A 27,010-nucleotide genomic window follows, 5' to 3' on the forward strand; every position below is an offset into this window, starting at 1 on the left:
TTTTTTACAGAGAGGAAGGGAGAGAGATAGAGAGTTAGAAACATCGATGAGAGAGAAACATCGATCAGCTGCCTCCTGCACACTCCCTGCTGGGGATGTGCCCACAACCAAGGTACATGCCCTTGACTGGAAGCGAACCTGGGACCCTTGAGTCTGCAGGCCAATGCTCCATCCACTGAGCCAAACCGGTTAGGGCTCCATTCCTTTTTAATAAATATTTTAAAAATAAATTTTTAAAAAAATATCTTTTATTGATTTTTTACAGAGAGGAAGGGAGAAAGATAGAGAGCTAGAAACATCGATGAGAGAGAAACATCGACCAGCTGCCTCCTGCACATCTCCCACTGGGGATGTGCCTGCAACCCAGGTACATGCCCTTGACCGGAATCGAACCCAGGACCCTTCAGTCCGCAGGCCGACGCTCTATCCACTGAGCCAAACCGGTTTCGGCTAAAAATAAATTTCTTAATAAGTTCTGGGCCACTTTCTTTCCATATAGAAAGAAAGCTTTTGTTTTTTAATTGGAGGTTGTAAGGATTTCTTAGAAACACTGAGATTAGAGCTTTGTGGTTCAAAATAGCCATTTGATGGCTACAGCAATCCTGGTTTTGTATCTTTTTGGCAGATTAGCCCTTTTCTTCCAGTCCCTACCCCTCCCTGCATTTATGATTAACTGTAAAATGCCAGGGTCAGGGAAACACTATCAGTCTTAGATGAGTTCTCCTATCACGAGGGTCACCCCGTGACCTGCGGCTCTTTACGCAGGCCTTAGTCAGGAGGCAAAGGGGTTCCTGCTTGGTGGTTTTCCTGCAGCTTCAGATTTTAGCCTGAACTGTGGCAGGATTTTGCAACTTCCACATTTTTTGAGAAGCCTTTTGGAGGTATAATGTCCAAGGAAGTTTCTTTGAGTAAGTCCTACCAAATATTAGGAGGGGTGGTGGTGGTGATGGTGGTGTATCCCCCACTAGATTGACCTAGTTTTTCTTGTAAAAGTTAGGATTTTAGGTTACCCAAGAGGCTAGTCTGGGAATGTTATATTTTGAGTCCTAGACATCAGTGGTCTGAGAAGAAAATGAAATGGTTCTAAAAGTTGCCAAGTGGGAATAGAAGTATAAAGTAGGAAAATCATTGTGAGAGTAGTGTTAAAACTGATATAGAGCCCAGCTGTTGTAGGTCAGTGGTTGAGTGTCGACCGATGAACCAGGAGAGCAGGGTTGTGGGCTCGATCCCCAGTGGGAGTCCTTGCAGGAGGCAGCTGATCAATGAATCTCTCTCATCATTGATGTTTCTATCTCTCGCTCCTTCTCCCTTCCTCTCTGAAATCAATAAAAAGATATTGTTTTAAAAAACTGATCTACAATGTTTCTCTCTCATCGATGTTTCTAACTCTCTATCTCTCTCCCTTCCTCTCTGTAAAAAATCAATAAAATATGTATTTAAAAAAAATTTATAAAAAAAAAAACTGATCTAGAGCTGAATGATGGTAGGAGGTGGTGATAGGGAGCTTTTTTGCCATAAGCCTTTTTGTATTTCTCAAATTTTCAATCATGTGAATATATTGCTTGTTCAAAAATTAATTTATTTCCCTGACTGGGTGGCTCAGTTGGTTGGAGCGTTGTCCCGTACAACAAAAGGTTGCATGTTCAATCTCCAGTTGGGGCACATACTGTAGGCTACTGATTGATGTTTCTCTCTCACATTGATGTTTCTCTCTCTTAAATCAATAAAAACATATCCTCAGGTGAGGATTAAGGAAATAATTTGAAAAATTAATTTATTTAAAATAAAAATAAAGTATTAGAAATAAATTGAGATATAGTCAGGTAACTCTTGTGCCTTTAGGGTATTAAAGATTTAATTTCAGTATTACTATGGATAAATTGTTAGTTTGCTCATTTTTAAAAATATATATATATTTTTATTGATTTCAGAGAGAAAGGGAGAGGGAGAGGGAGAGATAGAAACATCAACGATGAGAGAGAATCACCAATTGGCTGCCTCCTGCACGCTCCCTACTGGGGATCGAGCCCGCAACCCGGGCATGTGCCCCCGACCGGAATTGAACCCGGGACCCTTTAGTCCACAGGCCGATGCTCTATCCACTGAGCCAAACCAGCTAGGGCAGTTTGCTCATTTTAAAAAAAATCTTTTCAAATCTATTCATTCAGGTGCTGCTTCTGAAGACTATGGGGACTCTGCCAGTCTTGGTGCCATCAACCCTGCCTACAGTAGCTCCTCTCTTCCGCAATCCACTGGGACCTCAGAGGAGCCCTTCACCACCTACTTTGATGAGAAGATTCCCATTCCTGAGGAGGAGGTCAGTGACAGGTCCTTGGAAGAAAAAGTTGTTATGTAAGGAAAATGTGTGTAACAGGTCTGCTGGACAGCTCAAGATCAGCAGCCTCAGGTCTAATTTTGGCACAGTCTCTGAAGACAGAATTTTTAAAACCAGAATAAATAGAAGCTGTTTAGGAAAATGAGGGCCTTGAAAACGGTTGCCAATGAGAGATGCTCACATCAAAGAAGTGTGAGATTTATGTTCTTCTCTGACGACAGCTTTTGTCCATTTGGGTAGTGGTTGAGCACAGAGGTACCGATATTGTTACTCTGATTTTAAAATGAGAGGCTGATGGAAAAGAGAAAGGTAGGGAAAGGCTCTTTACTTGGACAGAGAAGGGACCAACTTACTGATAATAAGTGGATAAAATGGAAATGAAACTTGGACACACCCAATATCCACCATCCTGAATCCTTTGTTCTTGTGACACTGATACTGTTGCTTTGTATATGATCAAATCGGTCAGCAGTATGGAGGTGTAATCAGTTTGCTCTCTTGTCCTCTGTGTAGCACTCTTGTTTTAGCTTTCGGAAACTCTGGGCTTTCACGGGACCGGGCTTTCTTATGAGCATTGCCTACCTGGATCCAGGAAACATCGAATCTGATTTGCAGTCTGGAGCAGTGGCTGGGTTTAAGGTAAATGTCTAGTTCTGCCCGTGTCCCTTTTAGACACACAAAACACACTCACATCCTTTTCCTCTACTGAACCTACAGTGACATTTAAGTGAAAAGTACTTTTCCATCTGGTTTTTTATTCTATCTTATCCACATAGTTGGTTTTTTATTTCACCCACACAGTTTCCTTGAGCAAAGGAGAAACTGCAGATGGGAGAAACTAAGGCTCAGAGAGGTACAAGGAGACATACCAGGTTATGTGTAGAACCTGATACAGAACTTGGGTCATTTGGTTCCTGACCTGGGCTCTTTCCTGAATGTAGTGCTTCCCATTCACATTGCCAAACAACCAAACAAACGAACCTCTGTTGTCTTAGTGTGATGGTGGGATTTTGTTCTTCTCTAGTTGCTCTGGGTTCTTCTGTTGGCCACCATCGTGGGGCTCCTGCTGCAGCGCCTTGCGGCTAGACTGGGAGTGGTCACTGGGCTGCATCTTGCTGAAGTTTGTTACCGTCAGTATCCCAAGGTGAGCAGTGTACTGTCCTGTTTGCCATTCACATCATAGGAATCTGTGTGCCTGGCAGTATGTGCTGGCCCAACTACTGTATACTGAAACATTGGAGGACTTGGGGGTCAGTGGCCTGAGGACTGGGAGTCCCAAGGAAATTCTCTAGGCCCCTCTTGCTGCCAAGCCACATTTCTACGTTCTTTCAAAAAGTTTCCTTAGAAGAATCCTGTTTGAGGAAACATTTACCATTCATTCTGCCTTCTGGCATCTAGTAGTGCCCAGCCCATGGCGCTAAGCACTTTCAGTCATACCTTCATATTACTCAATCACTTTGCATTATATGTATTTTCTTTTTGTTTGACTTTGCTAACAATTAGAAAAAAGTAAGTTTCTTCCTTACAATACAAACTATTTGTGGCAGGATCTTGGATCTTCTAATAATTTTTCAATTAACCCTGACCCTGGGTGTTACACTGTTCTCTTCATCTTCCCTCTGGACACTTGGAGCCTTTCTTACTGCCACCTGAGGCAGAAGTGGAGCCTGTGTCTGGAAGATAGCGTTTTCCTAGCTTCATCTTTTTTTCCATTGATTTCAGAGAGGAAGGGAGAGGGAGAGAGAGATAGAAACATCAATGATGAGAGAGAATCATTGATTGGCTGCCTCCTGCATGCCCTCCACTGGGAACCGAGCACGCCACGGGCATGTGCCCTTGACTGGAATCAAACCCAGGACCCTTCAGACCGCAGGCTGATCTCTGTCCACTGAGCCAAACCAGCTAGAGTCTTTTCTTAATAGAAGGGAGAGGGAGAGAGAAATAGAAACATCAGTGATGAGAGAGAATCATTGATCGGCTGTCTCCTACACACTCCACACTGGGGATTGAGCCCGAAACCCGGGCATATGCCCTGACCAGGAATCGAACCGTGACCTCCTGATTCATAGGTTGATGCTCAACCACTGAGCCACACCGGCTGGGCCTTAGCTTCATCTTTAGATGAGATACTGGAGATCTACCTCTGGTTTGTCCTAAATGTTTAATCTCCTTTCCTGGCTGTGAGAAAGTATCCTTATCTTTTTTTATTTTTCATATATGCTTCTTAAAAGAAAATCCTGGTAATTTATAATTTCTTTTAGCTTCTCTTTCTTTGTGTATCTTAGCAATTGTTTCTTGGGTAGTGGATACGTGGAGGTGTTCTTTTCTGTGCTCAGTGAGCCAGCGTTAACTAGATTTGTCTTTCACCTGCATTGTGTGAGCAGATTAGCTCCCTATTTTGGTATACACCACCCAGTTCAACCACTTTGCCCTGAGTCCCTTTGCATCTGTCCTTTTTTACTTCCGTGTTGTTATTACATTACGGAAGACCCAGCCTTTTCACATTGGTTTTGTCTCTTTGGCTACAATCAGGATCGATATTTTCTTCTGCAGACATTTTTTATTCTCTCCTGAAGAATATTTTGACCATATTAGCATCATCATTTCCCCCTAAGACTTAGGATCATTTTTTTAGGCATGAAATTAAGTGGAAATTAATGAATGGAGATTCCATTCCTCTCTTGAATGGAAAGGAAAGAGAAAAATATCAGGATCCAGCTGCTGCCTAGGCCCTGACTCATAAGCTCCGCCGCCTAGAAGCACACTTGCCTTCTGTAGCTAGGGCCCACAGTGCAGTGATGGTCTTTATCTCTAAACTGAAGGCTTATAAAGGACTGTTGATGGGTCAGTTCCAAAATGTGAATTCCAAATTATGGGGGAAGTTCTTGGAAGTTACTAACTAGAACCATATCTTTCTTCTGTTTGGTGTTTAGGTCCCACGAATTATCCTGTGGCTGATGGTGGAGTTGGCTATCATTGGCTCAGATATGCAAGAAGTTATTGGCTCAGCCATTGCCATCAATCTCCTGTCTGTAGGAAGGTGAGGGGGTTTCCCTCTAGAAAGTAATATTTTGCTAGATTTCAAAGCAAATGTAAAAACAAAAACCCAATTCATTTTCAATTTTCAAGATTCAACTCAAGTTTATTATATTTTCTGTGGAACCTAACTAGGACCACCTTCCTCTGTCCTGGAAGATGTAGACTCTATATCTTCCAAATTCTCATGTTGGGTTATATATATACCTCTGTTATGCAGTATGTATTGTGTGTATTATTATTGTGTATTACAGTTATTTATTTGTATGTCAAATTATTCCAGTAAACAATGAGCTCCTTGAGGGGTAAGACCCATTCTTTTCAACTACGTATCCTAATGTCTGACATAGTAGACAGTCAAGTGTGAGTAATATTATTCATGCGATCCTAAACTACCCAAGGCCTGGCCTCCTGCCACTGTCCCCTCCCGCCAAGTCCTTACTTCTCCAGAAGTTGTATGTATGGAGAGCTGTTGGGAAGAAAGTACTTCTCAATCTTGCTTTCCTTTAATTTCCATTTCTTATCTCTGATCTAGGGTTCCCCTATGGGGTGGAGTTCTCATCACCATTGCAGATACTTTTGTATTTCTCTTTTTGGACAAATATGGTAAGTAGAATGGGAATGGAGGGGTTAGGCAAAGAAGCTACTTTTCCATCATGTGACTGATAGGGAACTCTGTCTCCTATAAACTCACTGCTGCATTTTCCCCTTCAGGCTTGCGGAAGCTGGAAGCATTTTTTGGCTTTCTCATCACTGTTATGGCCCTCACTTTCGGATATGAGGCAAGTATGACAGGCTATTTATTAGCTTTTTTAAAAAAATTTTTTTTTTGTTTTTATTATAAAAAACAAAATAATGCTAGGATGGTTCAATTGTATTGGATGTGCTAAGAAAAAGACAATTGCTTCCTCTTCTTGTAAGTAGCAGAGGTAACCTGTGAAAATAGTTTGCTGTTCACTTGACCCAGAAATCAGGCAAAGTCATGCAAATTAAGAGGTTCAGATCTCTGTGTTAACTCTAAGAACATTCGTGAAATTGTCCAGGCCATCTGGGGTATGCATATCTGAAAAGCCCATCGAGTGTCTGAAGGATGCCACCTTACCAAAGCATTCTGTCGTGACATGGGTGGAGTTGGTAGGTGTGCCCAGGCCATACAGTGGGGCTGGACATAGGGTTGGTGACCCAAAAAGAGTGCTGAATTTTTGCTGCAGGTGCTTAAAAAGCCAGAGAGTAATGTTGAACTTAAGGATGTAGATGTGGTGCCGTAACCGGTTTGGCTCAGTGGATAGAGCGTCGGCCTGCGGACTGAAAGGTCCCAGGTTCGATTCCGGTCAAGGGCATGTACCTTGGTTGCGGGCACAGGAGGCAGCTGATCGATGTTTCTCTCTCATCGATGTTTCTAACTCTCTATCTCTCTCCCTTCCTCTCTGTAAAAAATCAATAAAATATATATTTAAAAAAAAAAAAAAAAGGATGTAGATGTGGAATCTCTGGACACTGAGCACATCTAGGATAACAAAGCTCCCAAAGATGTGGCACAGAACTTACAGATTATCCCGCACATGAGCTCTCCCTGTCACACTGAGATGATTCTTACTGAAAAAGCAGATTGTTTTTAAACCAGAAGAGGAGGTTGCACAGAAGAAAACACATATCCCAGAAGAAACTAAGGAAACAAAACTTATGGCCCAGGAGTAAATTCAGCATAAAATAAAAAAATGTTAATAAAGTAAAAGCAGAAAGAAAAAAAGAAGCCAGTTAAGTCTTGGGCCAATTTTGAAGGAATATTATCTATAGCAAAGACTAGTGTCCAGGAAGGTCTGCAGGACTCTATGTCAAAAACTTAGAGGCCCAGTGCACAAAATTCGTGCACAGGTAGAGTCCTTAGGCCTGGCCTCCGATCAGGACCGATCTGTGGGGCGACCGGAGGGGCGATCAGGGGCCCCTGCTGGCACCTGCCTTGGCTGGCCTGGGCTCTGGGGGCAGCTCCTGTGTTGAGTGTCTTCCCCCTGGTGATCAATGCGCATCATAGTGACCGGTTTTTCCACTGGTGGTTCCGCCGTTTGGTCAAACATATTTGGCTTTTATTATATAGGATTATTATATAGGATGACTAGAGGGTGGGTGGAGGTGGAAGAGGGCATAAAGGGAATAAATGGTGATGGAAAAAAATAAATGACAAACTTTCTAGGACTTTCCAGACTACACCCTCTGGTTCCAAATTGGCCTTCTGGACAATAGAATAGCTTTGGAGAGGGTTAGAGAGGATGTTATAGGGTGCTTCTTGGCTGTTAACTTAGAGGGGTCTGTTTTTGCTCATTCTGGTTTATAACAACTGCAGTTTGAACTTTTCTGCATTGCAACTGTAGGGGATGTAGTGGGTGCTTCCTGGTTTGTGCCCCAACCCAGACACTCCGAGGAATCGGTACCATTATATGCCTTAACAGCCCTTTTCTATATCTGGTTTAAGTGATAGCTGTTTATTGGCCTGGCTAGACTTTTAAAAATATATCTAATCTATGAATAGGTTATACAGCTTGGTCTAAGGCTTTCAAGAGAAATGCTGGACCAGGAAAAAGTATGTGTGAAAAGTGTTATGAATGAGTCAGCTTATGCTAGTGGCAATCACTGATTTTTAGATGAATATAGCTGATCAGAGACATAAGTGGGGATAATTAAGAATTGACTGTATTCTTGGGTCTGTCTCATAGAAGTTATTGTGAAATTAATATCAATAAGGCCCTTAGCAGCCATTTCATTTTTTTTTTTTAATCCTTACTCAGGGATATTTTTTCCATTGATTTGTAGAGACAGAGAGAAACACCCATGTGAGAGAGACACATTGATTGGTTGCCTCCCACATGCCTCTGACCAGGGCTGGAAGCCTGCAACTGAGGTACATGCCCTTGACCGGAATCAAACCTGGACCTGTCAGTCCGAAGGCCAATGCTCTACCCACTGAGCAAAACCGGCTAGAGCTCAGCTATTTCATTTCTTTAGAATATTAATTACATTTTCTACATAACTATTTTGTGTATCTAAAATATGAGGTAAAATATCCAGGGACCCCAGTGTTGAATTTTCTGATCTCTGGCAGCAAGCCCCTTATGCTGCTTGGTTTCCGATGGTTCTATATTCCTCGTTATTCTAGGTAGTTGTTGAAGAAGAAGGGGTTATAAGGAAAGGAGGAAAGGACGCCGAGTGTTTCCTTGTGCTGTTACTCCCTCGGTCTCATATTCCAGTACAAGCTAATAGTTGTTATGTTGGTATGTAGTATATTACAGTGAGACCCAACCAGAGCGAGGTGCTCAAGGGCATGTTCCTGCCATCCTGTTCAGGCTGCGGCACCCCACAGATCCAGCAGGCTGTGGGCATCGTGGGAGCTGTCATCATGCCACACAACATGTACCTGCATTCTGCCTTAGTCAAGGTGAGCGAGGCCTTTATCTCACTGGACTCAGAGACAGGTCATGAGATGTTTTCCTTTAGTTGCAAGGGGCACGCACTTGGTTTACAACTGTTAGAACTTGGAGGAGCAAGGTATTTTCCATGTTAGACGCTTACACACCCCACACGCCTGGACTCTGTTTTATGACCAGAGATAACTGACCCCACAGAGACTGGAACTAAAGTCGTCCATAAAAGGTCTGAAAGTGCACAAGTCTCTTGTGTTTTAATCTCAGAGTCCTGAGCGGCCTTGAGGAGGTCAGGGGTAAAGAGTCCCACTAACCTTTCACCAGGCAGTCTTACACAATGGTTTTCTGGGAAATTTCAGAGACCTTTATAATTAAGGTTATGCACTTGTTAGGACAGCTTGGGGTTTTTTTTGCTTGTGTGTTTGGTTCTTCCAGCCACAATAACTGAGAGCTCAGTAATCACTTAGTTTCTGTTACCTATTTGAGGAATGTGTAATGTCATCCAAGGGTCACAAAGTTCTTAGGGAACACGGATGTAAGCGATTCTCTCACATTTCATCTTGTCTGTTGTTGCCCTCTAAATCTTTCAGTTGTCTCTGAACTCATGAAATATTACAAGGAAACTTGTTCCAAATAGTTTTTTAAAAAAATGACTACTGCTATTTTCTCTCCAGTCCAGACAGATAAACCGAGCCAAAAAGCAGGAAGTTCGAGAAGCCAATAAGTACTTTTTCATTGAATCCTGCATTGCTCTCTTTGTTTCCTTCATCATCAATGTTTTTGTCGTCTCAGTCTTTGCCGAAGCCTTTTTTGAGAAAACCAACCAGCAGGTGGTGAGTAAGCCAGGGTCCTGAGTGGTAGTGAATGTGAGGGTAATGTGAAGGCCGGAATGGGGTAGGAAAATATGACAATGACTTGGATCTATGACAGTAGATCTGTGGCCTCAATACTGTCCCCTAAGTCACTGCACTAGTCAGCGTGTGCAGCCTGGGGGCTGAAAGCCTACACTCTTTTCCCCCTGCTTTTGTCTCAGAAGGGAGATCGCCCCAGACTAAAGATTGCCTTGTGCTATTTTGTTAGTGGCTTCACATCTCTTTTGCCTTTTGTTTCCTGTTTATCAACTCCCAGTCTGCTTGCCAGTCCTGCCATTTGGTGATTGAGTACAGGTAGGGAGGAGGCAACAAACAAAACAGTCTGTCCTGGCAACAGTTTCTGTTTTGTCATTTTGAATTCTGTCTTCTCAGTTCCTGGTTGCCTATCCAGTTTTGATCACCACTTTGCTCCCATGTATAGGACCTCAGACTCCTGGCTCTGCTTTGACTAAGGACTCCCTGTTCTGGGTGTCTTCTCCTATTTGAAGCCTTCTTAAGGGTCCTCTCTTCCTGTCATTTAAAATGACCCAACAGTGCACACTCTAACTCAGTAAATCTTTTTGATGACATGGGGGTGCAGAAAGATTATGGAGGGCCCTAGCCAGTTTGGCTCAGTGGATAGAGCGTCAGTCTGTGAACTGAAAGGTCCCGGGTTCGATTCCAGTCAAGGGCACATGCCTGAGTTGTGGGCTTAATCCCCAGTAGGGGATGTGCAGGAAGCAGCCGATCAATGATTCTTTCTCATTGATATTTCTATCTCTCTCTCCCTCTCCCTTCCTCTCTCTGAAATCAGTAAAAAAAAAAGATTATGTAGGAAGAGCACAAGTGATACTTGCCCCCAGTGTCTGCCCCGTCACAGCCTGAAGTATCCAGTCTTGCCTCCAGGCTGTGTAGCATAGATGACGTGTATGTGATCTGTGGGAGAGCGCTTCTTCTCTGGCCCAGGCCTCGAAAATAAAAGTTGCTCCTAAACTGCTTTCTTTTCCAGATTGAAGTCTGTAAAAATAGCAGCAGTCCCCATACTGGCCTTATTCCTGATGATAACTCAACACTGGCTGTGGACATCTTCAAAGGGGTAAACCATCCCGATTCGTGTTCTTTGCCCCTGGATCACTATTCTGGGCCTAGTAGCTGGTCTTTTCTGTAGGCTCGCTTCAGAGCTGAGCATATCTCCCTGTGGAGTGTCATTTATTTCAGAGGGCCAGATGCTAGGCAACCATTTTGGACTACATAGAAAGAATAAAGGATCAGCTAAAAAAGTGAATTGTTTCAGCAGTTCCCAAACTTGTGCTGATAGTAGAGTGTTCTACCAGATGTTAACTGGTGCAGTTGAAGAAAGTGTACCTAGTAAAGTGGTCTTCATTTGGGCTCAGTCCCTTTTATATTGGTTACATTGTGAACCTCCAGGGGTAGAATATGTACGTATGTAGCATTTCCCAAATTTTTTTACCTTTCTTTTCACTCCTATTATCTTCTAAAATAGTGTGTTAAGCAGTATAATTTGGGAAATATAGCGTAGACTTTTTTTTATTTTATTAATATTTCAGGTGTAGGTTGAGGATGAAGGCTTTAGGAGCTTGGAGAAGAGAAAGGACTAGGCTAAGGAAAGAAGGACCATCCAGCAACATTTCGGTTGAAAGCTTTAGAATGAAGTAAGGACTGAGTTGAGCTTCTGGGACAGTGCCCTGCACAGCCCTTAGTTTAGGTGGGTGCATAGGAAAGAAGAGAGACATGCTGTTTCGGGTATCGTCTAAGCAGTTCCCTAACACACACCTGCTTCTCCCCTCCCCCCTCCCCCCCAGGGTATTGTGCTGGGATGTTACTTCGGGCCTGCTGCACTCTACATCTGGGCCGTGGGGATCCTGGCCGCAGGGCAGAGCTCCACCATGACAGGAACCTATTCTGGCCAGTTTGTCATGGAGGTAGGTGCTGCTTTGACTGGTATTCACTAGAGGAAGGGGAAATTGGCCTTTTGTTACTTATTAATCCCATGCTTTTAAGGTCTTCCTGAATCTCTCCAAAATTTTTTAGTTTCCTGTTCCAGACACTCATCCTGCTTCTGTGTTTTCTTCCAGGGATTCCTGAACCTAAGATGGTCACGCTTTGCCCGAGTGATTCTGACCCGCTCTATTGCCATTATCCCGACTCTGTTGGTTGCTGTCTTCCAAGATGTAGAACATCTAACCGGGATGAATGACTTCCTCAATGTTCTGCAGAGCTTACAGGTGTAGCATATGGGCTGCCCTAGGTACCAAGCCTAGTGCCAAGTGCTGGGGAAAATTTAGAGGAAGAGAGAGGCATGGTCTTGGTCTGCAGTAAATGTGTATGAAATCCCTGGCATCTAAAAGGTTTTTAGAAATGACTTGGTTTTTTTTAAAGTCTGTTGAATGGGAATTATAAATTATAATTACATATAGGACACAAAATTATTATTCATTAAGTCAAGAAAGTATTAAATGACATATAGGACACTGCTAGGTCCTAAGCAGGTTAAGACAAGGCAGAAACAAGTATTTGTAAAGAACCTTATGATCATAATTGATGTTAGGTTAATGACAGCTGTGCAGATTTCATTTGGGATGATAGGCATAATTTTTCATAGGGCGATTGAGGCAGGGTCTGTGTTTCCCTTTCACTAACAGTGCTACTCTCTGGGGTGATCCAGGGACCCCCACAGCCCCATCTGATCTTAGTTTTTTCTTTTCCAGCTTCCCTTTGCTCTCATACCCATCCTCACGTTTACGAGCTTGCGGCCAGTAATGAGTGACTTTGCCAATGGAATGTGAGTGTGCTCCTCTCAGTTCCCCAAAGCTGTGTGGGGGGAGGATATCTTCATTACGTAGGCCAGTCAAAAAATGAGTCATAGGGGTTGGAGGGGTGGTTGCTAGCACTGCCCCCTCAATCTTTAGCTTAGAAAAAGTGGAAGGGAGAGAGAGAGAAACCGATGTGAGAGTGTAACATCAATTGGCTGCCTCCTGCACGCCCCCTACTGGGGATTGAGCCTATAACCCAGGCATCTTTCAGTGCACAGGACGATGCCCAACCAACTGAGACACACCGGCCAGGGCTGAAGTGTTAAGCAACTTAATTCCATGCTAAATACCTGAATAAGAACGGTATAAGCTAATACCTTACATACGCATCTTTAACAGATATGAGAGTAGTTGAAATTACTTGTTGGATCTCTAGGGACACTCATGACTTGTTGCATTTTTAGGGACTTGAATAATAGAGGTTATTTGATAGTATTTTTTCTCTCTCTTTGTCTAATTTTGGCTTATTTAACCAAATCTGGGGTAATTATTTTTATTTCTTTTTTTTAAAGAGTACATTTTTTAAAGCTGGTGACAGTGAAACAAGGAAGGGCTTCGGATGGAAGAAGCAACAGGAGAGAACCTAGGCGGGGTGCCTCTGACTCACTAGAAGTCAGAGAAAAGGGGGCCTTGGAGACAGGTGTAGGGGGTTTGTCTGGGAGGAGCTGCTGCTGCCCATTGCTCCCCTGGTTGCAAGTCTCTTGGGGTCCCTTAGAGTTAGGGGATGCACACCTGTGGGGGAAGCAGAGGGGGAGGAAAGGCGTGGGCATGCTCCCACGAGGGGGAGCACACCTCTTTGAAATGCTTCTCACTCCTGCCCTGTCTGCCCCGAGACGCAGCGCCTGCTGTTGTGGACGGTCGGGCTGTTCAGTGACGGTGCTGATTCTTTTACAGGGGCTGGAAGGTTGCAGGCGGGATCTTGGTCTTTGTCATCTGCTCTATCAACATGTACTTTGTCGTGATTTATGTCCAGAGTCTTGGGCATATGGTTCTGTATGTGGTGGCTGCTGTGGTCAGTGTGGCTTATCTGAGCTTCGTGTTTTACTTGGTAAGTCCAGTTGGGAGGGGGCAGGGGCATAAGTTAGTCAGCAGTGTGGGGCTGACTAACATCCAGGAAGCACCCAAAGGAGCACCTAGCAATCTGTCTTCAGGTTATTGAGATAATTTACATGAAATTGTTAAGTCAGCTATGGTTAAACTGTATACACACACACATATACATACACACTTTTTTGGTTAAACAGTATTTTTAACCATAAAATTTGGTTCCTAAGAGCTATCATCTTTCTATTCCTGTCACTTCTGTTTAGTTTCCATTCTTAATAATTCCTAACAGGAGAGTGTAGGAACTAAACAAAGAGAATCAGTCTGGAAAGCAGAGAGTGGAACAAAATGGGGTTGGAGACGGAGGCTGTGTGGTGTGATTTCAGAGCTATGGGGTGGATCATGTGGGTTCACAGCCCTGCTCAGCTCTGCTACTTAATAGCTGTCCAGTAAGGAAATAAATAAAAAGTTATATTCTCACATTGAATTATTTTAGAATTATTAAAAAGTGATGGTTATAAAACCACATAGAAAAGGAATGCAGAATTATGTGTACCCAGATAATAAAATTTTTTTCAAAATTCTAGAGTCAATTATATAAAAATGGTAATACTGATCTTAAGATGATGGGATTATGGATATATTTTTTTCTTTATTTTCCAAATCTTCTATAACATTATTTATATTAATGAAAAATGACTATAGCAGCAACAACACATCCACCTCCCTGTTCTATACAGGTTTCTCTGAAACACACAAGGGTTGAGGACCAGGGACAGCAGAATTTGTACCATATCTGCTGAAGAGAATGGTTAAGGACGGAGGCTGGAAACTCATTGCTGATCTTTGTAACAGTTAACCTAGTCCCCATGCTTGATTGAGAAAAGTCACTTTAGTGAATGTTGAAAAACGATGTCCTGAATTGATACATCCCTTTCTTTTGCTCTCAGTAAACTTTAGGCACACTAAAATCATGCTGACCCTATATATTATAGGGACCTACTCTCAGGAAATCCAAGTAACTGAATATGTCCTTGACAGGAATTGTTTTTAAAATTTGCTGTAGAAGGTAAGGGAATCCTTCCTTCATGCAAATTGGTCATGAAGGTGCCGAGGTGTCCTCAGGCAGCCTGAGACTCTTGAGATTCTGAAGACTGTTTTTAAGGCTAGAATGGGTTACTGCTGTTTAGCTCCAAACATACACTTCATAGAGCAGTTTCAGAGACTATCCAGTTGTATTAGTCTGTCATCATGCCCCTCCTCATGAAGAAAAGTGGTCTTTAGGGAACTCCAAGTCCAATAAAAGAAACGAACTGCAGGCACCCAGCAGTAGGAGCAGAGGGAGCTCAGCATTGTCACTAGTATGGAAAAACCTGGCCGAAGAAGGAGATTCCAGGATGTTTTGAAGGGGTTGTGGGGTTTGGAGAATGACTTGGTGATAGAAGACAGGCAAATGGATGTTCACGGAAGAGAGCAGGTTTGCATCTGAGGAACCCAGTTTTGAGCAGTCACAGTGGGCAAGAGGGCTCTTCAGAGAGGTTGGTGAATGTGGCTCTGTTTTCTCTTTCAGATTTGGCAATGTCTGATTGCTTTGGGCATGTCCTGCCTGGATTGTGGGCACACGGTAAGCACCTCTAAAGTCCTGACTGAAGAAGCCACCGATGACTATACTAAGTAGACACTGGGTCAGTCGGTCTGATCCAGGTAGCCATCAGAGCCAGTGTGTTTCTATGGTTTACTGTGTGAACATAGCCAGAAGTATGTGCTGTTGCACAGACTGCGTTTAGGATTCCCCTGTTTGTTGTGAAAGACTCACATATGTATGAAAGATGGATATTTTTCTTCCTGACCTCCTAACCTGGGAACTGGGTCTTTGAAAAGCTGACTATTTGCTGCTGTCATTTTAACACTAACTCTTGAGCTGCTGAAGAGCCAGCTTATTTTATCCTTTTGAGAGATAAATCTCTATGCATGATTCTTAACTAGGCTGTATGTTAAAAAAGAACTGGAAAATGCAGTACATTTCATAACAAAAGTACACAATGGGTATGCAGATTTGTTTATTTAAAGATAATGGATTTTAAAAGGCTGAGAAATACTTATGCATACCCTTTCAATTATTTTAATTATAAAAAGTAAAATCTCAACTAGAGTGGTTTTATCCATATTAAATGTAGAATTGTGAGACCACCACCTCTCTCAGGTTTAGAATTCTTTCAGTTTATTTCTACTTTAAATTTCTCAGTGGAAGTTAAGAGGGGTAAAAAAACATAAAGGTGATAAATGGACAAATAGCAAAACTCACCTGTAGGTGGTGGTTACTAATCACCTCGAAAATCACTTAGAAGATTTTCCTCAGAGATTGAACACTTACCAGGATTTTCTTGGGAGTCCTGACTTGAATCACTTTTATGTTAATACACAGCTTTCTTGACACTTACTTTCAAGCACATTTAGTGTAAAACCCTCACCTCCTCCTCCAGGAGGGTGGTGATGGAGAAAGACGGTAGCATTTATAAACTGAAGTTCTCATGAGACTTCGGGGTAAGGAGAAAAGACTTGAAAGGAGAAGAAGCACCATCTGTGTATTCCTGAGAGCCACCTCCTGCCAGCACCATCACGTTTTCCTGAAGTGCCCAGGACGGCTTGCAGGCAGCCTCGGAGCTGTGGACCTAAGCGATGCAAAGCTCTCTCTCAGCAAGTCAGTAGGGTATCACTGTGGTTGCGAAGTTCTCTCTTCAGCCACTCCCTCAGAGGGAAAACTTTTTGAGACCAGATGGTGGAGCTCGGAGTCAGAGGAAATGGGTCCCTTCAGCATGAAGCTGCTGCTCATCAGCCACTTGCGACATTTTTACACGTGGAGACCGAGACTATGTGATTACCTCAAGTCACATTTGTGTGATGCAGATAAATAATCAAGTCGTTTATAGCTGTTGACGTGGTGAGGACAGTAATGGGAATGGCACCGAAGGACTTCTTATTTGGGAGGTGGGGGGCTTTCCTTCTGGAGATACGGTGGATTGATGTTCTCTGTTCACTTGAACACTAACGGCGTTATTGCTGATATTTTGCACACACGTCCAAAGTGCAGACTGGATAGATTGTCTTTTATAAGTCACTAAGGGTAAACTACTGTTTCACTGACCATACCTTTATCTTAGCTGCTCAAGTAATATAGCACAGTATCATGAAAGACAAATTTCCCAAACCGTTCCTCCTCATATCCATCCTGGTCCTCTGAGAAGATATCGAAGAATGACACCTTAAGCTGCAGTAGGTCTGGCTATAGTAGGTGAGGGCCAAATTGGTGAAAAAGTTCTTTGTAAAGACGGTACAGAAACATTTACCTTTGCCCTGAATCTGGGTGGGCCCAGTCAGTCTCAGATTCACAAATATTTAGAAGTCCAGGTAAAAACTGGCAGTTTTCTTTTAAATGTTGTATTTATAACTTGCAATGATGGAAAATTTCTTCCCAATTAAATGGTACTTTATAATACATGTATGGAATATGTCACAGTGTTAAAAACTCCCAAGCTGTGTTCCATCTGACCCTCTCAGATAGTGTACTTCACCAGCACTCTGGTTGCAGTGCATGGTGTGCGGACCTTTCATGTTTTCTAGTGCCAGCACATGCATTGTCTTGGCAGTGTCTCTGTGTGGAATGTTTAGGGCAGTGGTCGGCAAACTCATTAGTCAACAGAGCCAAATATCAACAGTACTTCTTCAAAATAGACTCGCCCAGGCCGAAAACCGACTTCTGCGCATGGGCCACGAAGTTTCAATCGCACTGTACGTGCGAGCCCGCACGTGGTATTTTGTGGAAGAGCCACACTCAAGGGGCCAAAGAGCCGGCTCGAGCCACAGTTTGCTGACCACTGGTTTAGGGTATACAGTTGTACTTTATGTCAGTCAGTCCTTGTTCTCCATAAATGTGTCATGAAATGACTGTGCTGCTCCAGCCTACGAGGAATCAACAGGGACGAGGCAGAGCTGTAGTGTGGCTCCTGAGAGGTTGTGCTAGTGCTGTTAGGAGTGGTTACAACTGAGCTTTCAGTGACCGTTTAACAATATGTAAACTTGGTTTGTAATTAAAAACATTTTTCTTTTTTCAATTTGGTTTCCTGGGTATTTTTTTAACCTTAAAAATACTTTATTAATAAAGATCTTGAGAACTTTGAAATATCGAAACTTCATCCACCACCTGGAACAACATATTAAGCCCACTCTGTTCTTATTCCCTCTTTAAAAGGGAAAGAGAAATAAATACTAGTAGGTTAATCCTTAGACTTGATGAATTGCAGACACCAAACACTAATTTCTGTTTACCCACTTATTCAAATATTTTTGCTATTGCTAAAGGTCACATCATTACCATCCTATATAATAAAAGGCTAATATGCAAATCGACCAAACAGTGGAACTACCTGTCGCTATGATGCGCACTGACCACCAGGGGGCAGACACTCAACACAGGAGCTGCCCCCTCGTGGTCAGTGCTCTCCCATAGGGGGAGTGCTGCTTAGCCAGAAGCCAGGCTCACGGCTGGTGAGTGCAGTGGTGGTGGTGGGAGTCTCTCCCGTCTCCGCAGCAGCACCAAGGATGTCTGACTGACGGCTCCTGGACTGTGAGAGTGCATAGGCCAGGCTGAAGGACCCCCTCTCTACCCCCCCCCCCAGTGCACGATTTTCATGCACCAGGCCTCTAGTATTTAAATAATAAGAAACTTGTTATTCTGCCTTTCTCTGCTCTAAACTGAACATTTTTCTAACTGTAGTCTTGTTTCGCCATTGAAATAGGCATTTATATTCTGTATATACTGCCAATAAAAAGTAGGAGTATTTGAAAAGAGAAACTAAAATTATCTTAAAAAAATGAGTGAGCCTGGCCAGTGTGGCTCAGTGGTTGAGCATTGACCCAAGAACCAAGAGGTCACTGGTTTGATTCCTAGTCAGGGCACATGCCTCGGTTTTGGGCTCAATTCCCAGTAGGGGGTGTGGAGGAGGCAGCTGATCCATCATGTTTCTCTTTTGATGTTTCTATCTCTATCCCTCTCCCTTGCAAAAATAAAAAATAAGATTAATAAAAACATTAAAAAAAAAGTGAGCATTTTGGCAGCCCCAATATAAATGGGAATATTGGCCACATTTAGTGAAAATAAAGACAAGTTCAGGCACAGCGAACTACCTGTCCTGTCACCAGATGCATGACAGGAAAATCGAAGTCATCATTTGTCCCAAGAGGGTCACCAGAACTTCATTTTCCCTTTTTCTGTTGCAAGCTTTCCGTGTCTTACAAGAGCTAAATACTTAGGTTATGCTGTAGAAGTAATCTGGGAGTTTTGTTCTCTCTGTTGTCCTACCTCATTTAGCTCTCTTCTTAATTTGGGTTTATTTTCAGAACTAAAATAGGATGCATAACAATCTGAAGATCCTCAGTTGACCCAAGAACCTTTAACATTGCCCTCTAGAACTCTCTGCTCCTTCATTGGGTAGGACTGTGAATCAGAATGTGTCAGCCTCTCTTGACACCTTAGCTACTGAATGTTTAAAGCCGCTAACACATTACTGTGAGCTAATCCTGGTCTAAGCACTCATAATCTCATTTAATTCGTATAACAAGAGGGTAACTTCTAATAGGTGAGGCAACTGAAAGGCAAAAAATAACTTCCCCAAGTTACAATTGCTAAAGGGCAATTGGCTTTTGAACTTGAATGGCTTAACTGCAGGGCCTACATTATCATTACCAAACCATCCCATGTAATGTGCAGTACACCCTTCGTGTGAGTTTAAGACACCAAGTTTTCGTGGTTAAAAGCACCAGAATCATCAACACATGGAAGCATTTGCTTGATACTCTGATTAGTATTAAAATATGTTTTAGCTCAGAAGTTGCCAACTGGTAGACTAATTTTGTTTGGCCTGCGCTAAGTTAAAAAAAAAAAGTAATGATTTTGGCAGGTGTAGAAAATGGGCGGGCCCTCTATGATCCGACCCCAGCAGTAGCTAAGAACTAATAGTAAGTTTACTCATTTGCATTACTTCTCTGCCCCTGAGAGGATATTTCAGACTATGTGCCATTTAGCCCCATTTCTGAATGTCGCAGAGCAATAGGACAAACTTGTCCAGTGAAGAAGTTCTGTACGTGATACACTCTGGAATCATAGGACTAATAATGCAATCCTTGCTTACTGCATAGGAGGCCCACCACCTTAGCTCATTTGAGAATAGGGTGCAGTGAATTGTCAATATATCTGGCAATCAATGGCTCTTGATTAGGAAACCCTGAGATGTAAAGCCCTAAAGTGAATAAACAAGCTATCCCTGAAGAGCTGCTTTTCTGCCCCAAGGCCAGTGTGACTCAGTATTTCCTAGCCCATTAATTGAGACGAGTTTTATCTTGGGCTCCATCTGGACTCCTCTCTAGGCAGTCACCACAAGCCTGTGAGGTATACAGGGCAATTTGTAATGTATTAAAAGAAATTATGTTTATTGAACACTAACATGAGATGGCATATTATGTACTTGGAATTTGCAAAGATAGGATTTATTTTGATTTTACAAATAAGTAGGATAAGGCTCCAAAAGGCTACCTAACTTGCGCAAGGTCATGGGAAGTGGCAGAGTTGGAGCTTGAACCCAACTCCAGTGCCTTTCCAACTATAACAGGAATATTTTCTTCCTACGGATTTACAGTCTGCATTCTGCATTCTGCATTCTGCATTCATTCACGGGCTGCTAGTGCCAAGGGGCAAGAACATTTCCAAGGCCCTGAGCAGTGACAGTAGGGCTAAAAGGAGACTCAGTGATTACCCAGCAGTGTATGGAGAAAAGAGAAAACGAGTTAATGCAGCATCACAGATCCCAACACAAACCATCTGGATTCAGGTCTCCAGGAGAAGGGTCTGCCATGTGTTCTGAAAGCAGCTGAAGCTGATTCAGACTGACAAACAGTTTGGAACCATAGGTCATTTCCCTCTCAGCCGTTTTGTGTGTTTTGTTTTTTAATGAAAGACTTTGCTTGGGTGCCAAAGGGTAATGGGGCTTCGGATTTAAACCACTTGAAAACTGATTTCTGACACACAGTACTAAAATAGAAAAGCAGCCAGTGTATTTGCCCTTGATATCCTGATCAAAAGCACCCATCCTTAGGCAAAGTATGTTACAAGAACAGTCAAGTACAAACTGTGCTAAGGACTTTTGGCGCTATCGCAATCCTTAACTATTTCAGCTCCTAGCTATTTTTTTTTTAATACTATAAACTATGTATCGGTAAGCCATTTCTTTTCTGAAATAAAAACGTAGCAGTACTGAAAAAAAAAGGCCTATATCGATATGCTATTTATAGATACTTAAGTGCCAGTTTTAATATTTAAATATAAGTCAGTCTAACCCTTTCCATCTTTTTGTCCTTAGTACCACGTGGGATTGACAGTTCAGCCTGAACTCTACCTTCTGAACACCGTGGATGCCGACTCACTTGTGTCTAGATGACTGACAGCCTGCGAAGACTGTATAAGAACCATTTTCTCGTAGTCCAAGTGCCCCTTAACATATCTCTGTTAGTTCAGAGGTGAGTTTTGTTCAAATGTTTTGAACAAAATGCAAAGATTTCCTCATGGGAAGACTGTTAAAAGCTGACAGCTGTTAAGTGTAGGTCAGAGACCCACCCACCTCACAACAGTCCTACAACAGCCGGGAGTTAATTGATGGGCCTGTGATGGCCACACACCCCTATGGGCTTGTGTCTTAACTCCTGGAATTTAAAAAAAAAAAAGTGTATGTATTTAAGTTGGCCTGAACATAACAGTTTGGGTAGAGTTTAAAGGTTATAAAAATAGATTTTTTGTATTTTAAAAAAACACATTGTTCAGACAAATCAGATATCTGTTTTATCTGGATCACAAGTGAGAAAGGAAAGGGAGTAACACTCTTTTTCAGAATGAACTGGTCCAAATGACTTCCCTTTTAAAGTGGTGCTTGGCTGTGGCCAGTTAAATTTCATTTCAGTTTTAATCAACCAGACCCTTAGTAACTAATGGTACTAGCACACCATTTCTAAAGAAAATATTTATCACATTTGGCAATCATATGTAATCCTAATTATCGGTATGCTTTATTATTTTCTTGAATTTTTTTTCAGAAGTATGATGGTATTTTCCAAAGAGCTTAATACCTAGTAACAAGATCCAGAAACCATACTTTAAAAAAAAATTGATTTGAGAGAGAGAAAAACATCTATCGGTTGCCTTTGCACCCACCCCAACTGGGGATTGAACCTGCAACCTGGGTATGTGCCCTGACTGGAAATCGAACCCACTACCTCTTGGTCTACAGGGCAATGCTCCAATCAACTGAACACACTGGCCACGGCCAGAAACCATACTTTAACCAATGATTATTTTTCCATGCTGCATTATGTAATGCAGCCCATTCTAACATTCAAGGTTTAGGTATAAAAATAAGAACCGTCTACTGTTTAACTTTGCAAGTCCCAACAAGATAATGGAGGTATTCGTTTTCTTTCTAAAATTTGTATAGTCCCACCATGTCTTTTCTTCCCACTTTTCCCATTAACAATCCAACATCATTTCTAGGTCCAAAGCTTGTTTCCAGGAGTGGCTTATATTTCTAATGTTGAATCTCCTAGGGAATGCTAAGCATTTTATTTCAGCGTATTTATACCAAGTAGTAATATGAGATTAGAACTAGACTGGCACTTGGAAGATTAGTCCACATGTCACAAACTGCCGGCCCACGTGTGGCTTATAGATTTTTTTGACTCCTCTTCCTAACCAGGATTGTTTTCCTTAAAATTTTTATAATAAAAATGTAATATTTAAAAATGGAAAGTTTTTGCATGATTATCTGTAAAATCAGAAGATTTTCAACACTGGGCTCACATTCCTGCCTGGGAGTGCAGTTGGCTGGATCTGAATGGCAGCTATCCATATATATATGTTTTTATCGACTTTAGTGAGAGAGAGGGAGAGGGAAGGAGGGAGAGAGGGAAAGAAACATCTATCGGCTGCTTCCTGCATGACCCCTACTGGGGATCAAACGGGCAACATTTAAAAAATATATTTTTATTCTTTCAGAGAGGAAGGGAGGGGGAGAGAGAGAGAAAAATCAATGATGAGAGAGAATCATTAATAGGCTGCCTCCTGCATGCCCCACACTGGGGATTGAGCCCACAACCCAGGCATGTGGCCAGACCAGGAATGGAACTGTGACCTCCTGGTTCATAGGTCGATGCTCAACCACTGAGCAACACTGGCTGGGGAAAACTGGCAACATTTTTTTTTATATTTTATTGATTTTTTACAGAGAGGAAGGGAGAGGGATAGAGAGTTAGAAACATCGATGAGAGAGAAACACCGATCAGCCGCCTCCTGCACACTCCCCACTGGGGATGTGCCCGCAACCAAGGTACATGCCCTTGACCGGAATTGAACCTGGGACCCTTGAGTCCGCAGGCCGACGCTCTATCCACTGAGCCAAACCAGTTAGGGCATGGCAACATTTTTGATGCATGAGACGACACTCAACTGAGCCAGGGCACAGCTGTCCATGTTTTATTTTTTGTTAATCCTCACCTGAGGATATATTTTCCATTGATTTTTAGAGAGAGTGGAAGGGAAGGAAAGAGGGAGGAAGAGAGAGAGAGACATCAATTGGTTGCCTCCCACACACACCCAATTGTGGCTGGGGATTGAACCTGCAAGCCCAGGTACATCCCCTTGACTGGGAAACAAACCCGAGACAACTCCGTGTGCTAGCCAGTGCTCTAACCACTGCAAACACCGGCCATGAGGGCTATTCATTTTAATGGGATATACTTCAGGGTGGATACACCCCTTCGCCCATTTCCTTCCAGCCCCAAAGGCATTGAGTTTGTAAACGCTGCAGCCTTTGTGTGACTTTGAGCATCATTTGCTTCCTTCAACATAAAAGTTAAATTTCTGACTTCTCTTATTTTAAAACTTAGTACCTTTCAATAAGACTTTTTAAAAATCTGAATAATTGCCTGTCTTCATTTATAGTGATTTGGCCATCTAAGATGGTATTTTAAAATCCCCTCATTTCTACTTCAGGGGCCCTTACAACTTCTGATACCAGCAGCAGCCTTGTAACCCAAATTAGAGTCCTTCCGATTTTAAAAATGAAACTGAATTAACATCAATTAGCAACTTTCACTTTAAAAAGAGACTTAAAATGAGTTTCACTGTTTTGGTTTCTTTATGCACAGATAGCAACTCAAAACAATTGGTTGCATTTTCTTTCCTCCTTGGACAATTTCATTTCCCAGCAGAAACATTCCAAGAGGATGTTTGGGAAAAGAAAAGAAAAGCCAAAAAAAATTTTTTTTGTTGTTTTGCAACTCATAAAACGATGAGGTGGTTGGTTAAACAGAGATTATATACTTGGAGGGTTTCTGTAGCTCTTCTTCATTCTTTAACTGTATATTACTAGGAATAGACTAGAGTTCATAAAAACTTAGAAAAGTTACCCTTCAGGTCCTATGACTCCTGTAATTAGAAAATTTGATAATAAAGCAAACGGAATCATGTTAAAACCAGTTGAAGAGATTGATGTCTAAAGGGTGAGTCTTGGGTAAACATTTTTGCTAAGTAAAGAACATTTAATCATTCTCTAGTTTATGATTTAAAAATCTGGATTTCTATATTATGTGCGTATACAGATAATATATTTAATTTGAAGAATAGCCTATGTATACACTCACTCAGTCCCTAGGGTTTAAGTCAGTTTGTAAAATGATGCTCTGGCATTGTATGCCCAGAATGTCAAAAAAATGCGATTAAATACAGTAGGTCCTCGGGTTACATCGGAGATCCGTTCCTACGGCGAGACATAACTCGATTTTCGCCACAAGTCGGAACCCACCTACATAAGCACCTACGTCACTCACTGTATATAACACATTACTGCTGTGTATGTGTCATAGAGCACATACACAGCAGTAATGAAGTAAAACAGTAAAAAAAATTTTAAAGATAACAATTCCTCACCTTTACTTGTGGTAAATAATAAAAAACATAAAGCACATATGTACATACATTGAAATGACGGAACTTTTTTTTAAATAAATAAATGGGAGATGGTGACGTAACCACGAAACAACGTACGTCGAGTCCAATGTAACCCGAGGACTGTCTGTAGTTGCTACAGAGCAGCTGCTGCTCCATAACTGTGTGTCACTTAATACAAAAGGCATTCATAAGTGAGGCATTAAGGCAGGGGTCCTCAAACTTTTTAAACAGGGGGCCAGTTCACTGTCCCTCAGACCGTTGGAGGGCCGGACTGTAGTTTAAAAAAAAACTATGAACAAATTCCTATGCACACTGCACATATCTTATTTTGAAGTAAAAAAACAAAACGGGAACAAATACAATATTTGTATTTGCATGTGGCCCGCAGGCCATAGTTTGAGGACCCTTGCATTAAGGTTTACAGTAGCCAATGAAAATACCCTTCTCAATTGTAAATATTATGACTTTAAGCCACCAAAGCTTTGCCCCAGAAGTATTGTGCAAATTCAGGTGCTGTATATTATCTATTCATAGGGTCTTCCTGCACTGGCCCTCCCTCTTTACCCAAGCTTATGTGGTAAATCAGAATCCTGCATACTTTTCTCCATGTGTGATAACATCATTGGTGAGTTCTCATGCATGGCTACTCTAATAAATAAATACTTTGCATTGCTTTTTTCAAGCAATAAATATATTACTTTAATTCTCTCAGTAAGATTAATTTTGGAACCTTCTGGGTTTTGTGGGGGAAAAAACATTTCTAATTAAACACTTCAGTTCATCTTTTTTTATATAAATATACTTTTATTGATTTCAGAGAGGAAGGGAGAGGGAGAAAGAGATGGAAACATCAATGATGTTTTCTGTCACTACAAAATAAAAAATTTTAAGTCAGAAAATCATGCTCTAGGTTCTGAAAGACATCATCAAGGATATTTTTGAGTTGACTATGATTACTGCTTTGGAAGTCAACTTCTTAAACAATTGAGACTTACTATACCAGACTGTGAAAACTCTAATACTTCTGCAGTACAATTTGCTACATATTGAAAATTCATTCTTCGTTATAGTTTTCAGAAGCCTTCTTGTATTTTTTTGTATGCAGCTTCATTTTTTGGACACATTGAAGAATCGAGGTCTAATGTAATCCTTATACATAGAATAGAGAACACCTAGAAACAAAAAGATGTATATCAATAGAGCATCCACGGGAACAAACACTGAATTTCTCTCACCTGCATTTTTTCAAAGCTAGCCCACAATTTAAAACAAACAAATCAACAAACAACACTTTCAATCTTAAAAAGTTTTGGCTTGGATTATACAAGTAGCTCCAGAAAACACACACACACACACACACACACACACACACACACACACACACACAACTAAGCCATTTGAGATTAGTATAAGTCTGAATTTAGGATGTTATGCCACCCTAAAGTTTGAATTTTAAAATATTGGTGAAAAAATTAGGAAAGTGAAAATATCTGGCTAGGTATTAAAATTAAAAATAATGGGCACCTCAATTTAGCAAACATCTATTCAGTGTCTGCTTTGCTCAGTATCCCGAGGGGAAAAAAAGGTGAATAGATCTAATCTCTGCTTGTAGGGATTTTCAGTCTAATGGGTGAACTAGCTATGAGTTTAGGCAGATGGGATAGGTGTGTATCTCCCATAATATGAGGTCCTCGGGTCATGCAGAAAGGCTGAAGTAGGAAAAGGGTGAGGACCAGAGGAGATGCTCCAGTGAATTCCAGGGATGTCAGCAGATGTTTATACCCAAAGCAAGTTAAGGAGTCAGATTTAAACTACAACTCATCCCCCCTCTTGTCCATAGCAATATCAAGGCATCACCTATCTCATAGATTGTCTAAACTAAATCCTTTGCTGCAGTTTCCTTCCCCTTTCTTTCTGACCTTGCTTGTTAATATCTTTAAAGAGTGCATAGAAGATAAAGGGTCAGGAGGTTAGTTGTTCTTATCTCAGCATGATAGCTAGGTGAGGCAGATGTCTGCACAATTTTCTAAAGAAATAGTATGATAGCTATCATTTATATATATAAAAAGCCAGCGACTGTAACAGCCATAATGACCTGTTGCTATGACGCCCACTGTGGCCAGCAAACCGCCCGATCAGGGAATGGGGCTGGCTGGCCAACCTCAAGGCCCCTCCCTGCTGCCAGCCTCCCCCTGATCGGACTTTCCCACCCTGATCAAGAGTGGGGCGGCTGGCCAAACACCCCCTTTCTTCCCCCAAATCAGCCAGCCCCACCATGATAGGCCCGCAGCCCCTCCCCCCAGCTGCCCTGCCCCTGATCACACCCCCCCACCCCAATAGGGGGTGGGGCTGGGTGGCCAACCTCCTGAAGCCCCTCCCCCTGTCCACCCCACCCCTGATCACACCCCCCAACCCCAATAGGGGGTGGGGCTGGGTGGCCAACCTCC

The 27,010-nt window shown here is 42.1% G+C and overlaps 2 protein-coding genes across 9 annotated transcripts in view; one reads left to right on the plus strand and one right to left on the minus strand.

Annotated features, from left to right (window-relative positions):
- Nucleotides 1-27,010, plus strand: part of SLC11A2 (solute carrier family 11 (proton-coupled divalent metal ion transporter), member 2) — a 58,549-nt gene that overhangs the window by 16,421 nt on the left and 15,118 nt on the right. For 3 of the 7 annotated variants that reach the window (XM_005869259.2, XM_005869260.2, XM_014542136.1), the window contains 15 exons: nucleotides 2,169-2,317; nucleotides 2,849-2,974; nucleotides 3,360-3,479; nucleotides 5,269-5,375; nucleotides 5,907-5,977; nucleotides 6,086-6,153; nucleotides 8,646-8,801; nucleotides 9,462-9,620; nucleotides 10,648-10,734; nucleotides 11,462-11,581; nucleotides 11,735-11,884; nucleotides 12,368-12,441; nucleotides 13,367-13,520; nucleotides 15,087-15,140; nucleotides 20,929-22,360. In XM_005869259.2, coding sequence (XP_005869321.1) covers nucleotides 2,169-2,317; nucleotides 2,849-2,974; nucleotides 3,360-3,479; nucleotides 5,269-5,375; nucleotides 5,907-5,977; nucleotides 6,086-6,153; nucleotides 8,646-8,801; nucleotides 9,462-9,620; nucleotides 10,648-10,734; nucleotides 11,462-11,581; nucleotides 11,735-11,884; nucleotides 12,368-12,441; nucleotides 13,367-13,520; nucleotides 15,087-15,140; nucleotides 20,929-21,006 — 1,673 coding nt within the window. In that variant the 3' untranslated portion in view covers nucleotides 21,007-22,360. Of the gene's footprint in view, nucleotides 1-775; nucleotides 909-2,168; nucleotides 2,318-2,848; nucleotides 2,975-3,359; nucleotides 3,480-5,268; nucleotides 5,376-5,906; nucleotides 5,978-6,085; nucleotides 6,154-8,645; nucleotides 8,802-9,461; nucleotides 9,621-10,647; nucleotides 10,735-11,461; nucleotides 11,582-11,734; nucleotides 11,885-12,367; nucleotides 12,442-13,366; nucleotides 13,521-15,086; nucleotides 15,141-20,928; nucleotides 22,361-25,097; nucleotides 25,189-27,010 lie in introns of those variants that run through there. The other 4 variants (XR_001362674.1, XR_001362673.1, XM_005869261.2 and 1 more) reach the window with 3 other exon arrangements.
- The window catches only part of HIGD1C (HIG1 hypoxia inducible domain family, member 1C), a 15,701-nt gene continuing 14,122 nt past the window's right edge, over nucleotides 25,432-27,010 (minus strand). For both annotated transcript variants that reach the window (XM_014542138.1, XM_005869257.2), the window contains one exon: nucleotides 25,432-25,735. In XM_014542138.1, coding sequence (XP_014397624.1) covers nucleotides 25,671-25,735 — 65 coding nt within the window. In that variant the 3' untranslated portion in view covers nucleotides 25,432-25,670. The remainder of the gene's footprint in view (nucleotides 25,736-27,010) is intronic.

Source organism: Myotis brandtii, unplaced genomic scaffold, assembly GCF_000412655.1.
Source record: "Myotis brandtii unplaced genomic scaffold, ASM41265v1 scaffold29, whole genome shotgun sequence".
Taxonomy (NCBI): domain Eukaryota; kingdom Metazoa; phylum Chordata; class Mammalia; order Chiroptera; family Vespertilionidae; genus Myotis; species Myotis brandtii.